The 13,275-nt window shown below is 33.1% G+C and overlaps 1 protein-coding gene across 2 annotated transcripts in view; it reads left to right on the top strand.

Moving 5' to 3' along the window:
- CNTNAP2 (contactin associated protein 2) overlaps positions 1-13,275 on the top strand; it is a 1,014,456-nt gene that overhangs the window by 472,051 nt on the left and 529,130 nt on the right. For both annotated transcript variants that reach the window (XM_064419448.1, XM_064419458.1), the window contains one exon: positions 12,098-12,301. In XM_064419448.1, coding sequence (XP_064275518.1) covers positions 12,098-12,301 — 204 coding nt within the window. The remainder of the gene's footprint in view (positions 1-12,097; positions 12,302-13,275) is intronic.

Raw genomic sequence — 13,275 nt, 5'->3', positions numbered from 1 at the left:
AAAATGAAGCAGTATTATAGAGACTATATCTGCTAGAAGACACTTAATTGGCGCTCTTCAACAAAGTTTAGAAATTACAAGAGTGCATTCCTTTTAATCATTCTCCAAAGCCTTTTAATGTGCACCAGTCTACTCAGTTCCAAGAAAGCAGTGATACAGAGCTACTTACCTAAAGCAATAATGTTGGACCAGAATAATTCCATATCTACCAAGAAGCAAACACAGACATGTACATCTACACAAGGACATCATTGCATGTGCAATTTTCATTGTTCATGAATACAATGTATACCATTTGTTGGCATTTATTGAGTGTGTTTGCTTGTTTGACTTGAAAATGAAAATTAAAAGGAAGATACAGATTGTATAAAAATGGCTTTAACTATTACTCATCAGAGCAAGTAGCTTTTTGGTTTTGTTAGGAAAACAAGTGTGAGTCATTTGTTACAGAAGCAGAATTTTTAATCAGTGAGGATTTTTTTGTCCTTATTTGTAATTATGTATAAATGATAGCTCATCTTCACTTGCTACACATTAAATATTTTATGCATTTCTTGTATTCCCAACACTGCCTTGCTGATGATAAATTTTCAGTTAACAATTCTTATATTTTGATGAAACCCCTCAGAAATGAATAAGCTGTAATCTATAAGTAAAAGTTAAAGGTTAAAAATAATTTCAGTACTTCTGTATAAGTTAACAGTATGATTTTTTGAGAAAATAGGTATGCTTAGTGGCCTGTGAACAGAAATTGTAATTTTTTTAAAATTAAACTTTCTTATTGCAGTCAAATAGTGAACAATGAGTTTATTTAAAACTAGAATTTCATAAGCAGAAAAAAGCAGTGGAGATATTCTAGGAGGGGGTTTTTTGGTTTTTTTTTTTTGGGGTGCTTTTTTTTTTTTTAATATGCTTGAGTCCTCTGTTGATTCATAAGACAGCTCTTTGTAATGAATTGTATTTGTTATTAAAATATCTACTGGGATAACAGTAATTACTCAGAAGTTCTCAAACTGGTGTAAATGCATAGGAACCCAATTACAATTTTAAATATCGACATAAAATGGCTTATTTTTCTCCCATTGATTTCTGACAGACTATATTGTTCTTAATGCTTTTGAACATCAAAGACACATTTCTGTAAGTACTTATGTGCTGACCCCCTAACCACTATTTCAGAATTTATTTTCCCTCAACAAAGTGAAAAAGTGAAATGCATTTTTAGTTTTCTTTCCTTAAAAGAGAATGGATACATAGTGCAAGGGTTAGTTAGTTGTCTTTGTTGAATAGATGGAAGTCTAATCCTTCACTGGTATTAATAACAACAAACATGGTTTCTGATAAAACATCTTTAGAAAGTCAGGAGTCTGGAAACTAATTTAAGATGATCTGCTGGTTCAACAATACTCTCATCAGGGAAAACGCTACGACAAGAGGAATGGCACAAGACTGTTTCTGGCATGCAGAAACTAAACATGAATTGTCAGGTTAATAACCTCTTCATGGATTTCTTCTACTGGGGAATTATATATTAAAATATACTGACAATAGTATGTGCATGTATATTGGCATTGATTTTTTTTGTTTTAGGATGCTGCCATATGGACAGAAAGAGTTCACAAAAGCTAATGTGTCCATTACTTGTTACCTTAATTAGAATTTTTCTGTTTTGAAAAAAAACAGAATAAAAATAAAAAATAGTCTTCTCCTATATCTCTAAAGTCTTTTTCCTTATACCTGTAACAATAACTTGTTAAACCCAAAAGGAAACAATTTTCCTTTACAAACCAAATCCATATGTGGATATATATAATCCAAGATGTGCCTATCACATTATATATTAGGTTGTATTCCAGTGTAGTAAGCCAAGACCATGTGTGCTATGTGCTTTATTTATTTGATTTGTTCCAAACAATGCTGTCTGGATAAAGGGTGAAAAATAACTTTCAAACACCAGATTAATCACAGGCAAATCTGTAGGGAAAATTTCTCTTGATACCCTGTCCCCACATAAAGGAAGAACACTAAAAAATTGAATGTGGCAGTTTTAAGCAATAAAATTTACTTATCTGAGTTTTAAAAAAACATCTTCCCCTTTTATTCATGTGTAGCATTCATTGCTTCATGACTGAATAGCAGCATCTTGTGAAGCTGGAATGAGTTGCCTATACACACTTGCATTTCTTACCTACTTGGAAATATGTTGAGTGTTATCCTCCCTTTTTTAGTTAAACATGATCAATTGTAGCCTAAATAGGGGCTATAAAATTTCATCCATTGTGTGAATATGTGTATTTGCTGTAGTGACAGTCACTAACATACAGAGCTGGTTGAATTATCTTCAAGAATCAGATACAGGTTTTTGAAAATTACTCTTGAAAAATAATTTCACTAAATACATAACCTCAAAAAATCTTGCATAATTTAAAGACTGAAAGAAAATGTTTTTTCAAATAATTTGCAAACATAGTTTGGGTGCCTGTAGTAATAGAAAAATGGTCCCAAAAAAGAAAAATGCTCCCATCTAAAAGAAAAGCTATATGTATGCTCTTACTCAGACTCCCTTTATTTTTGGAAAAAAAAGATAGAATTTGACAGGTTTTGGTGAAATTTCTTTTCTTGGAGATACAGTCTTATGATATTTTGAGCCTTCCAGATATTTCAAACTAATTAACCAAAAACGCTATTTACATTCCTTACATAATTTTACTCTTCTATTAAGCAACAGGTTTGACTTTTATTTCTCTCTCAGGAGGCTGTAAATTTAGACACAAACACTAGAGAAATTTTTGAAGAAATGAAGTAATAGTTTTAGATTTTATTATCAATATTAACTTGAGAGCTTGAAAACTTAATTGAAATTAACCCCTTAGTTCAGAAAAAATAAATCAGTCATCATGGATGAAGAATTGTAATTAAAAGAGTAATGTACTTTTTGATTGTAAGTATTGAACCTGCTGCATGTTAATCTGTGTTAACTCTATGTCAACAGGTCCCTTACAGTCTTCCTGAGAAGAAACTCTGATCTTACTGTATTTTTTTAGCTTTTATTGGTGGAGAAGAATCAAGAGGTCAGGAAACTGAATTGCTGCCACTGGCTGAGCAGGGAAACCTGAAATGCATGGTACAATTCCTAGGGGAGAACAGCCAGTCACACAGCTGAGATAACATAAGCAACCTCCTGCTAGAGAGATTGTTCTGGCAAGCGGGGAATTTAAAGCTCTTAAGCTCAGCAAGACCAGAAACTCTTGAACTGTAAACCCTGCTAGAAGTTATAGATAAATAATGTCTGGCTGTAGGGAGGGATACACAATATATCACTGACCTTGGAAAGTGCAGTCTGATAAACACAAGGAAAATCACTTGTCGATAAAGCAAATCTTCTATTTCCTTGTTCAGTTAAGGAAAAAGGTGAAAACTCAGTTAAAAGAAACTCAATGCTTCTGGCAGAATTAAATGTGCAAATAAACTCTGACCATGTGGGTTGTACTATGTGAAATCTATAGATTCTGTTGAACCTTCATGATTTCATGACTAGGTGCTCTTACCTGATGTACTTCTTGTCATGGTGAACATTTTTACAACAAAAATTATTTATCCCTCTCAGGGAAGTAGCTCACTTTATATGTGTGATATAATGTAAGTTAAGCATTTCATATCGCTGTATATTGAATCCTTCTGGGATTTTCTTTCCCAGAGTGTAAGCAGTGTTGCAAGAGATGCTGATGCAGTACCATCAATCTTTACAGTGCTCATTCACTTAGTTTTGGTAACTGTATGCCCTTTTACTGTAGCACCTTAATCCAGTAGGACTGGAGGCTGTTTTCATGTTAAATTATTAGACTTTCACTGGACCAAGGCAGAACCTAATGAATGTGGAATCATCTGAAAATAAAACTTTAACTCGTAGCCTTGAGTATGAGTGCAGCTTTTAAATTGAACACACTAAAATAAATACAAAGGATAGTAAACATTAGATTCAGCCATCAGGAAGTTCACACTTGATCTATGCATGGCAGAGTTGGGGGCTCAGATTTTATGGTTTACAAGTTTGGAATCCAAACACTTTCTTACATCACAATGTGCAAGTTGTCATTGAGCAAGGAGTACAGTATGCATGATCTTAGATATGTTGGATGTTAGAGGAAAAAATTTTTGACTGAATTACTTATTCTGAATTATTTGACCACAATCGAGTTCCAGGGGTCTGCTTTTCTTATATTGTGCTAAACATAAGATATTAATCTCTGATTAATTTGGAAATAAAACAGTGAAACTGAATTGTATAAATACACAAAGTTGTTCTGCTATCATTTATGCTAAAGAATTTTCATCTATTAACTCATAATTTTGAATTGACATACATTAGCTAAAAGTAGCAACTCACTTTAGTTTCTGTTTAAAAAAAAGAATTCATACACCAAGATAGAATTAGCAGCACCAGCAGACTCACAGTTGCAATAAAGGATTAGACATCTGCTAGAAATGGGGTTTAGTGGCATACATTTTTTGCCCTTAGGCAACAGTGAGGTTACTCACTATAATAAATGTGAGTGTCCCATGGCCAGGCCTGTCTCAGTATGGCACTCCATGCTTTTTACAGTCAGCTGCAGAAGTTTGAATGACAATTGTGAGATTTTTACTGAATGAGACTTAACTGAACACATGAGCTTGAAACAGTCCATGGTCCATACTCCTTAATCATTTTATGTGCAGCTCACTCTGAGAGTTCAATTTAAATACAAGCTCTGTGGTTGGAAGAAGTAAAGAATATGTGTTTGAGAGTGATTTTGTGAATAAAGGATATGGCACATGACTGAGAAAGAAGAATTTGGTCTTGAATAGTAGGCATTCTGAGAGTATCCAAATATTAAAAGACATGGAAAGATTGTATACCAGGAGAGGATTGAATTGGGTGGCATCAGCTCAAAAGGAGAACTTCTAAACCAGTATTTTGTGGGTCAGCTCTGTGTCTTCCTGTTTTCATGTAGCTGTAAACATTAAAACCAAAGCTCCAGCTAGTCATCCATTTCCTTAATGTTTCAATAGATTGTCTTGTCCATTTTGTAGATCATTTATTCACTGAGTAAATTGAGTGTAAATGTTATAAGACAAGGTACAACTTCTTTCTTTGCTGTAGTTCTTTTCATTAAATAATGAGTAAGTTCAGCAGTGTAATAAGGATTGAGACCTGTTTTGGCCATTTACTGTGCGAGAGTCAGAGCTGTCTTTTTTTATTGACCTGGAGCTCTTGTGATTTACCTTTTTAATAAACAGTGAAAACATTAGTAGAGGCTAGCTGTTTTCAAGTAAATTAAGTTCTTTACTGTACCTAGCTTTAGAGTTTAATGATATACTTTAATGTTCCCATTGAGATCCAATGTCAAATGATGGGTTTCAAAATGAAGAACAGAACCAAATGTATTTACGATTGCAAGGAATGCTTCTGGCTTGCAAATCAGCATGATAAAATACAAAAAAGCAGGCTTTCTTTAGAGTATTTGAATTATACATATATTTTTACCAGATTTTAAAGTACCATAGGTAGAGAATAGTAGATCATAGAGAATATTTTGTTGCATATAGTTCATAGTTGCAAGGTGCCGGAATTTTAATTTTCATGATCGTAAATGAACCATATAAAGCTATACTTATGAAAACTTTTCAAAGTGTAAAACTCATGTACAGACATCAAAGTATTGTTTTTATTGATGCTAAATCTCTTTTTTTCCCTATGAATAGCCTACTTGAAATAGACTGCATCTCTTAACATCCATTGTAATTGTCCTTCTGGAGTGAAAAAGCAGAATAGATTGTGGAAAGAATAGTTTTTGTCTGAGATGAAGATTAACTTGGGTTACAGTCTTAGTTCTCTCTGGCACTGGTAGTAGTCCACTATAGGAGACTACTGTGTACTGTTCAGTATAATTTATTTTGCAAACTGTGGTTACAATGCATAAGTTTAAAACACAATTGAGAAGTATACTATGAATATTTTAATTTTCTCATTTATCGATCTTATAGTCAAAATATAGCATATATAAAATGTCCCATTTAGTTTCTAAATTAATTGTATTTTTGAAATTTGAAGAGTCAATGAAAGAAAGTTTGCTTGAAAATCTTCAACCAGAAAGTCATTGAGTATACATTGTTAAGTTCTTGAAAAATCATCCTATTTACACACACCCTTAAGAACATTATTTTGTAGTGTATTCCAATGCCTCATCTAAGTTTATAAAATTTTCAAATGCTTTAGTGTTTTCTTCTGTATGTATGGTAACTAATTCAAGTTAGTTGAAACTGCACAGAACTTCACTCCTCACAAATTTTTTGTCATAAGGAACAATTAGCTTGTATAAAAATTTAGTTTGATAGTGTCAGAAAGAACCCAGTTTTCCTACTTAAAAAAAGAAAAAAATTAGGGGCACACACACATAGATACACTTAGAGACACAGGACAACTTTTATCCATGGTCATTATATTACATGTCTTGATATATATTCTATATTCTTTTGTTTTTCTTTCTCCTTTAATTTTGCTTCTACTTCTTCATTTCACCTGTCACATTTGTTTCTTATTAGACAGAAAATTATGACAAAGCCACATATTTATAGACATTTTCACAAGAGTTAGAAAAATTAATAGTAAATACCACCATTATAATAACTACAAATTTTTTAGTAGGAATACTATATTAGGATAAAAATAGGGGAAAATGTCTGTGCTTTGAAATATAGGAAAAAAAATTAAAGCACCAAGTGTTCTTTATATATCTTCAGTAGATATGGCACTCAGAACTTGGCAAAGCAATCTCACTACCTTAGGAAATAGTTCCTCACAGATTTATTTGAGAGTTTCTAGCAGCCATATAAAAAGTAAGAATAAACTTTATGTCATTTACCCAGGCGTCGAGTTAAAAATACACCTTGAAAAAACTTTTACTACTTTGATACTGCATTGCCATGTGTACACTGCAGGTAATATAAAGAAAAGCGAGGAAAAAATTCCACACCTCCTTGCAAAGGCGTTTTTTCTCTTTCAAACATTGACTTCACTTGACAGATAACAACAGGATTCAGGCTCAGTGCATTGGAAACTAAGCAGGCAAGAGAAGCGTAAGATTGATTTTCCTTCACCATGTGCTTCTAGAATATGAATAAGCGCACATTATTGTAAATGCAACATACATCTGTATCTGTATTAGTTTTTTGCTCCTTTGTGGCAGGTGCTTTGACTTTTGAAAAAGGGAGTAAAGGCAGTGTCAGTTTGGCTGCAGCAGACTTGAGGCCAGAGCTGCCCATGTCCTTACAGCTGGGCTGTAGTGCCTGAAGGCAGTGCTCAAACACAGTACCTTTGGCTCTCTGCCTCTCTGTAAGAAAACATAAAAGAGGACGTAATCTTTTGACTGCTGTGGTGGGCCTTTTGACTGCTGTTCTGGGCCATGGTTTTGGTTTTTTTTGGTTTTTTTTGTGTTTTTTATTGTTTTGTTTTGGTGGTTTTTGGGGATTTTTTTTTGGGGGGGGGTTTGTTTTTTTTTTTTGGTTTTTTTGTTGTTGTTGTTGGTGGTGGGTTTTTTTGGTGAAATGAGGCGCAGCAGTGCATCTCTAACCTGAGTTTAGCTAACTTAATTCCACTGAGGCTCAAGCTGCAAAGGACCCCAATGGCAAATTCAGCATGTTATCATGTTGACAGCATATGGCACTCAAAAAGTAGACTAGGATTTTTTGAATAAATTTCTGGATATGTTATTTTTTGTGAGTAATAACAAAATGAGGTTTTATTCTTGGTATGATTTTGAGCCTTATCCCTTGCTTTGTTAGAAGAAAACATTTTATTTTTTTGCTGTTAAAATATGTAAACAATACGCTCTTTTTGTGCTTGTATTTCCCATAATGATATTTTAGAACCTGTGACTAATAGCTATAAGAGAAGCTATAGATGTGGAATAGTTTGGGCCAGGCAGAGATGCTTTGATGTATCTCTGATATTTTCAGATGGTAGATGCTCAGTGTATGGTTATTACCATCTATTACTATACTACTAGGACATCAGATGTAAGGTTCAAACTATGTCATCAGTAAAGAATGCTAAAAGTGAGGATCTTTTCCCTAAAGCTCATTTAGTCTAAACAGATAATTTAAGCAGATGAAAAAATGGATGAGAGATAACAGAGTGGGAAAATTTCACTGAAGGTCGCTGTCTGTCAGTTGCACAGAACTTTTATATCCTTAATCCCATTGAAATATTCTGTACAGGCTTTGAAGAATCAATCATTCAGAGATCAGTAGCAATTTAAAAATATGTGCACATGTTAAATTTGTAATTTAGGAGGAGAAACATATCGCCATGGTTTTTGTTCATGGTGTGGTAAACATTTTTCTGGAAAGCACTTTGCTATTCTGCTTTGTTTTGATCACTGTTATTTTACTGTGTCAGAAAGCAGGGATTTTTTAGTAACTCCAGGCAGAACCTTGATCAAAGCAGCTAAGTAGCTGTGAAGAAGTCTCAGTAGCTCATGAGTCTTTGTGAATGAGCACTTCTTCATTCTTAAAGTGCTGGCATTGAAGATAGTTATATTTCTTTCACAATAAATGGAGTAAATAGAGAAGTTCTGGAGCTTGAGTCTGATTTGGGGCTGTTTCCTTGTAATTAGTTGATAAATTATTTTGTATCAAATAAATTTGGTGCCCTGATCAAATTTTGCCAAATCCTGCATGTAGCCAAAAGTACAGGACAAAAGCATAGGTAGGAAGACTTGTGGCTGGGGATTTAACTTCCTTTGAGATTTGTGAATAGGGTCACTTTTGTCATCCAATATCATGTCAATCTTTGCAAAGCTTTCTGTAATATTTTTTGGAGGAAAACTGATGATGCATTAACTAATGAAAGGACTTTAATGTGGTCTTAAGCATTTACTGTGATAAGGCCTAACACATCTATCTAGCCAAAGGAAAGTGGTATTATAGTTTTACTGTTTTAGCAGTGTTTTCCAATCTATCTATACAATAGGAAATCCAGTAGGGCAGTAATCAAATTGCAAGTAATCAGGTTTGTACTTCCCATTTCAATATAATTTTAAATAAACCTCTCAGGAATTCTTTCTTCATTTTCTTCTTCTTTCTTCTCTCAGTTTCTCTCTTTTTTTTTAGCTTTATCTTTTATTATTAAGGTTTTCCCCATTACAGTAATAGCCTCTGACAACAGTCACTGACTGCACGTAATCATACTTCATGTGATAGCTTTGGTCTTTTTCCTACTAATGCTGATAGATAAGTGACTAAGAAGGAGAAAAATTATATATTTACACTGGAATTAGAGGAATTATATGGTTTACTGTCTGAGCAGCATTCTGCACAATGGTAATTATCATAATATTAAACATCTGAGTGTCATCATAGAAAGAACCCAAGTCATTACTACAATCTACATATGATAACTCTTACACATAATTGCTGTGTAATCTTCAGGTGATTGAATTATCATTCAGACCCATGCTGACAGTATAGCCATGCATAAAAAATCTGCTTAGTCAAAGATTACTGCAGTTTCTTTTTTTGATTAAATTATTCTCAAAACATGGAAAATCAGGGACAGATTCTGGAAAAATGTGGCCTTTTTACTCAGCTTTGTTAAAGTGTATAATATAAATTTTCTTCAAAGAATGAGTACACCTATGCAACTAGGAAGGGATGTAGGAACAGAAGGGATACTTGCTTTGTTATGGAAGTCTTGTAAATCCACAAAACTGCATGGTCCTGATCAGTTCTGGGTCAGATCCCTGACTGTTAAGTCAACTTTTGCAGATATTTCAAAGTGGTACCAGCTGGCCTTAGGGGAAAACTGATATAGTCCATACAGGAGTTTCTGTAACCAATAGAAAGTAAATTTAAGAAATTTTATGGAAGACAATCTCAGACATTGCATGTGGAATCATTTTTTTATTATGTATATTTGGTATGAAGGTTACTTAAGGTGTAATGTCCATCAATTTTCTTTCATTTATAACACATGCCAGGAATTTGTATGTAGATTCTAAAGAGCAGAATCTGTATAGAAAATTTGCTTTACATAAAGGTAAGATTTTTGTGCTAAAAGGATGACTTTCATACTACATTTTTTTTCTATAAATAGAATTCATGTTTTTCTAAAAGTTGGTTTTGGTTTTTTTTTCCATAAACTACATACAAAAATCTCAATAATTAATTTCTCAGATATCTTGACAGCTTGCAAGGCAAACATAACCAACTGGTTCATATAATTTTTGTTACATTATTTTTCTAACTATTTACTTTATTTCTTAAAAATAAGTAATCATTCCAGTAGTAATGGATTTACTTGAGTTATGATAACCCCACTTCTGAAATTCCATTGCTTCTGAATACTTCTGCATCTATGCCCAAGTAAAAGTGCCCTCTTTCATGCTACTAACTACTAAATGGATTTATTGCACAACAAATACAACGTACCATTTTGATACTTAACTTAGAGCTGATTTCCTTGGCTGGAATTTGTCATTCAGAAATAGATCAGGCTGAGAGTTCTAGTTGTACTTAAAGCTTAATGCACATTTATTATTGAAAATTGCAAGAGATGTTTTATAAAGCAAAGTGATATTTCTAATATATATTGCTGAATTCTGACAAAAATTAAATGTATGGTGATAATATGGGATATCACAGTCATTTCTAAGGCTCGTATTTTAAGTACTGAATAAAATTCTTCGCAATTTAGTTGGCATAAATAATAAGAGGATCACAATTTATCACTTCTTTGGAAGTCTTTGCAGGTTTAGGAACACTTGGCCATGTAAATTCAAATTGAAAAATATGCAGTTAGGCATAGTATACATAGTGTTTTAATGGAGTTTTGAAACAGACTTCTGTGTTACTTACACAATAGAGATGTGTTTTTATCTGTGTTTTTGAGAGGGGATGGAAGTCTTAAATTAATTCCCACAATAATAACAAATACAAGTTAGGAAGTTTAAAAAGTTGCAAGCAATCACTGAAGAGCAGACCACAGAAGAAGGCAAAAATCAGATGTGGTTGAAGAATATATGATAAAATGTCATCCTTTTTTCATTCAAAGCATGAATGAATATGGTGTGTCAATTGGGAGTAGAAATGCTTTTGAAAAACACGAAGAATTTTACTTAACAACTATTCAAATTGTTAGTTGTCAACAGTGAGGTTGAAATGTTCATACAAATAGTTGCTAAGACACTGGTGGTTTGATTATTAGCAACTTACAAAGGGGATTTCTTAAATATGTGTAAATTTTTATAGTTAAATATCTGTTTAAAATCTTTTACAGAACTCAGCTTAAGTGACAAGATTCAATATTCAATAAATGCATCCCTTGGGTGAAATCCAGTTCTGCAGCTATTTTTACTGTGGATCTAGCATCCAGAAAATTGTGGAAAATAACACAAAACAAATTTTTTAGTGTTATTATGTAATATGTATATGAATATGGGATTGACCTTAAAGGTTTCCATCCCTCAGATTCCACATATTTTGAACAAAACCAAACAGGAAAAAAAATAAGTCAAATGACAGAGGTTTTTTTTTCTTCTCATAATTAGTTGAGGTCACAACTTACTTGCCATTTCACTACATATACAAGGCTTATGTCTGTTTTATAAAAGTTCTAAAATTACCAGGCAGTTACTCTAGGCTCATGTTTTATTGTTTACAGCCCTTGCAGATACCTAGAGTGAATTTTAAAGACTTATCAAATGATTTATTAATGACCATTCAGATATTTACCTTTCATTTTGAGCTATAATCAGGTAAAAGAACATGGCAGCAACTGTATTTGAGAGAAATTGAAAGTCATTGAGTACAGTTGTAGCATTTTTCCTCCCAAATCTGGTTTGTTTCTATTTTTATTTTATGTGGATTAAATTTATATTCTGCCTGCTTCTTACTTTTTATGACATTAAATTTCAGACAAAAGAAAATGTATTTACAATGCATTCACTTCTGCATTTTTTTATTCTGTTGAGGTACAATCTGCATATGGCATGTCTGTTTTTCCACTTGTCATAGGAATATATAGTCACTCATCAATTATTTTATTTTCTTTTTCCTATAGGGGCTGATGTTATCAATTTTGATGGCCATGTAGTGTTACCATACAGATTCAGGAACAAGAAAATGAAAACACTGAAAGATGTAATCTCTCTGAAATTTAAGACCTCTGAAAGCGAAGGTGTAATCTTCCACGGAGAAGGACAGCAAGGAGATTATATCACCTTGGAACTGAAGAAAGCCAAACTTGTTCTAAATTTGAATTTAGGTATGTTTTGATTGTTTAGTTTTGTGGTAGATTTCAGCTCTCCTACAAAAATTTTAGGTCCAACATTTCATCCTCTTCCCCGCAGTAAATTGGTAAACTGCTTCATTTCATCAGACAATTTGTTTAAAATGTTGTTAATTCCCTTCCTATATGGAACTAAACACACATGAGTATGCATGTGTGTTTAGTTCCATCCTGACCTTTTACTCTGTGTGAGATACTCTGTAAAGAAGATCATACAGGAAAGCAAGATCAGCAATATATTGTCATTACTGCAAATAAAAAAGAAAAAAATAGCTTGCCAGAATTATATTTGGTCTCAGCTGTGGCTTTGTGTGAGAGAAGGACACTGTCGTCACTTCTGGAGAAAAAAAGGTCACGCTTAGGAACCTTGCAGAAAAAAAAGATAGTATCAGTCTGCTAAGCTACAGGCCTCATGGAGATGGAGTTCAGCAGCCTTCCTAGAGTCTGAGAAGGTGGACTAGCAAAGGAAAAGAAACAGATTGTTTATCAGGTCATTTTATGATGAAATTCTGTACATAGCATTCTAGTTACAGTCCTCCCAGTAAAGGACTGCAGGCTCATAAGTGACTGGATTTATAAAGTACATTTCTTATGAAAAACACCCACATTTATCTGATTTGAGGTATTTTTCCATTCAAACAAAAGAACCTTAGGAAAAGATTTCATGCAATTTTCCTTAGTTCTCTTATAGACACGTGAAGAGTAAATTGTTCCATTTGTTATTTACATTGAATAATACTTATTTCCACTAGCATTTTCTACTGTTCTTTTTCTAACAATCAACATGAACAGATGATGAGGCAACTATAGCAGTTACCTATTTTTAGCGATTTTAATTGCAGTAGTAACCCTTTCATTTCCTGTTCCTCTATAATTTTCAGCACTGTCTTTATAAGCAATTATAACTTCTTTATATGAGTTTGGTGAGGATGCTCTTAAATCATTAGGCT

This window comes from Passer domesticus, chromosome 1 (assembly GCF_036417665.1).
Source record: "Passer domesticus isolate bPasDom1 chromosome 1, bPasDom1.hap1, whole genome shotgun sequence".
NCBI classification, from domain to species: domain Eukaryota; kingdom Metazoa; phylum Chordata; class Aves; order Passeriformes; family Passeridae; genus Passer; species Passer domesticus.
This window is presented reverse-complemented; position numbering and strand designations above follow the sequence as displayed.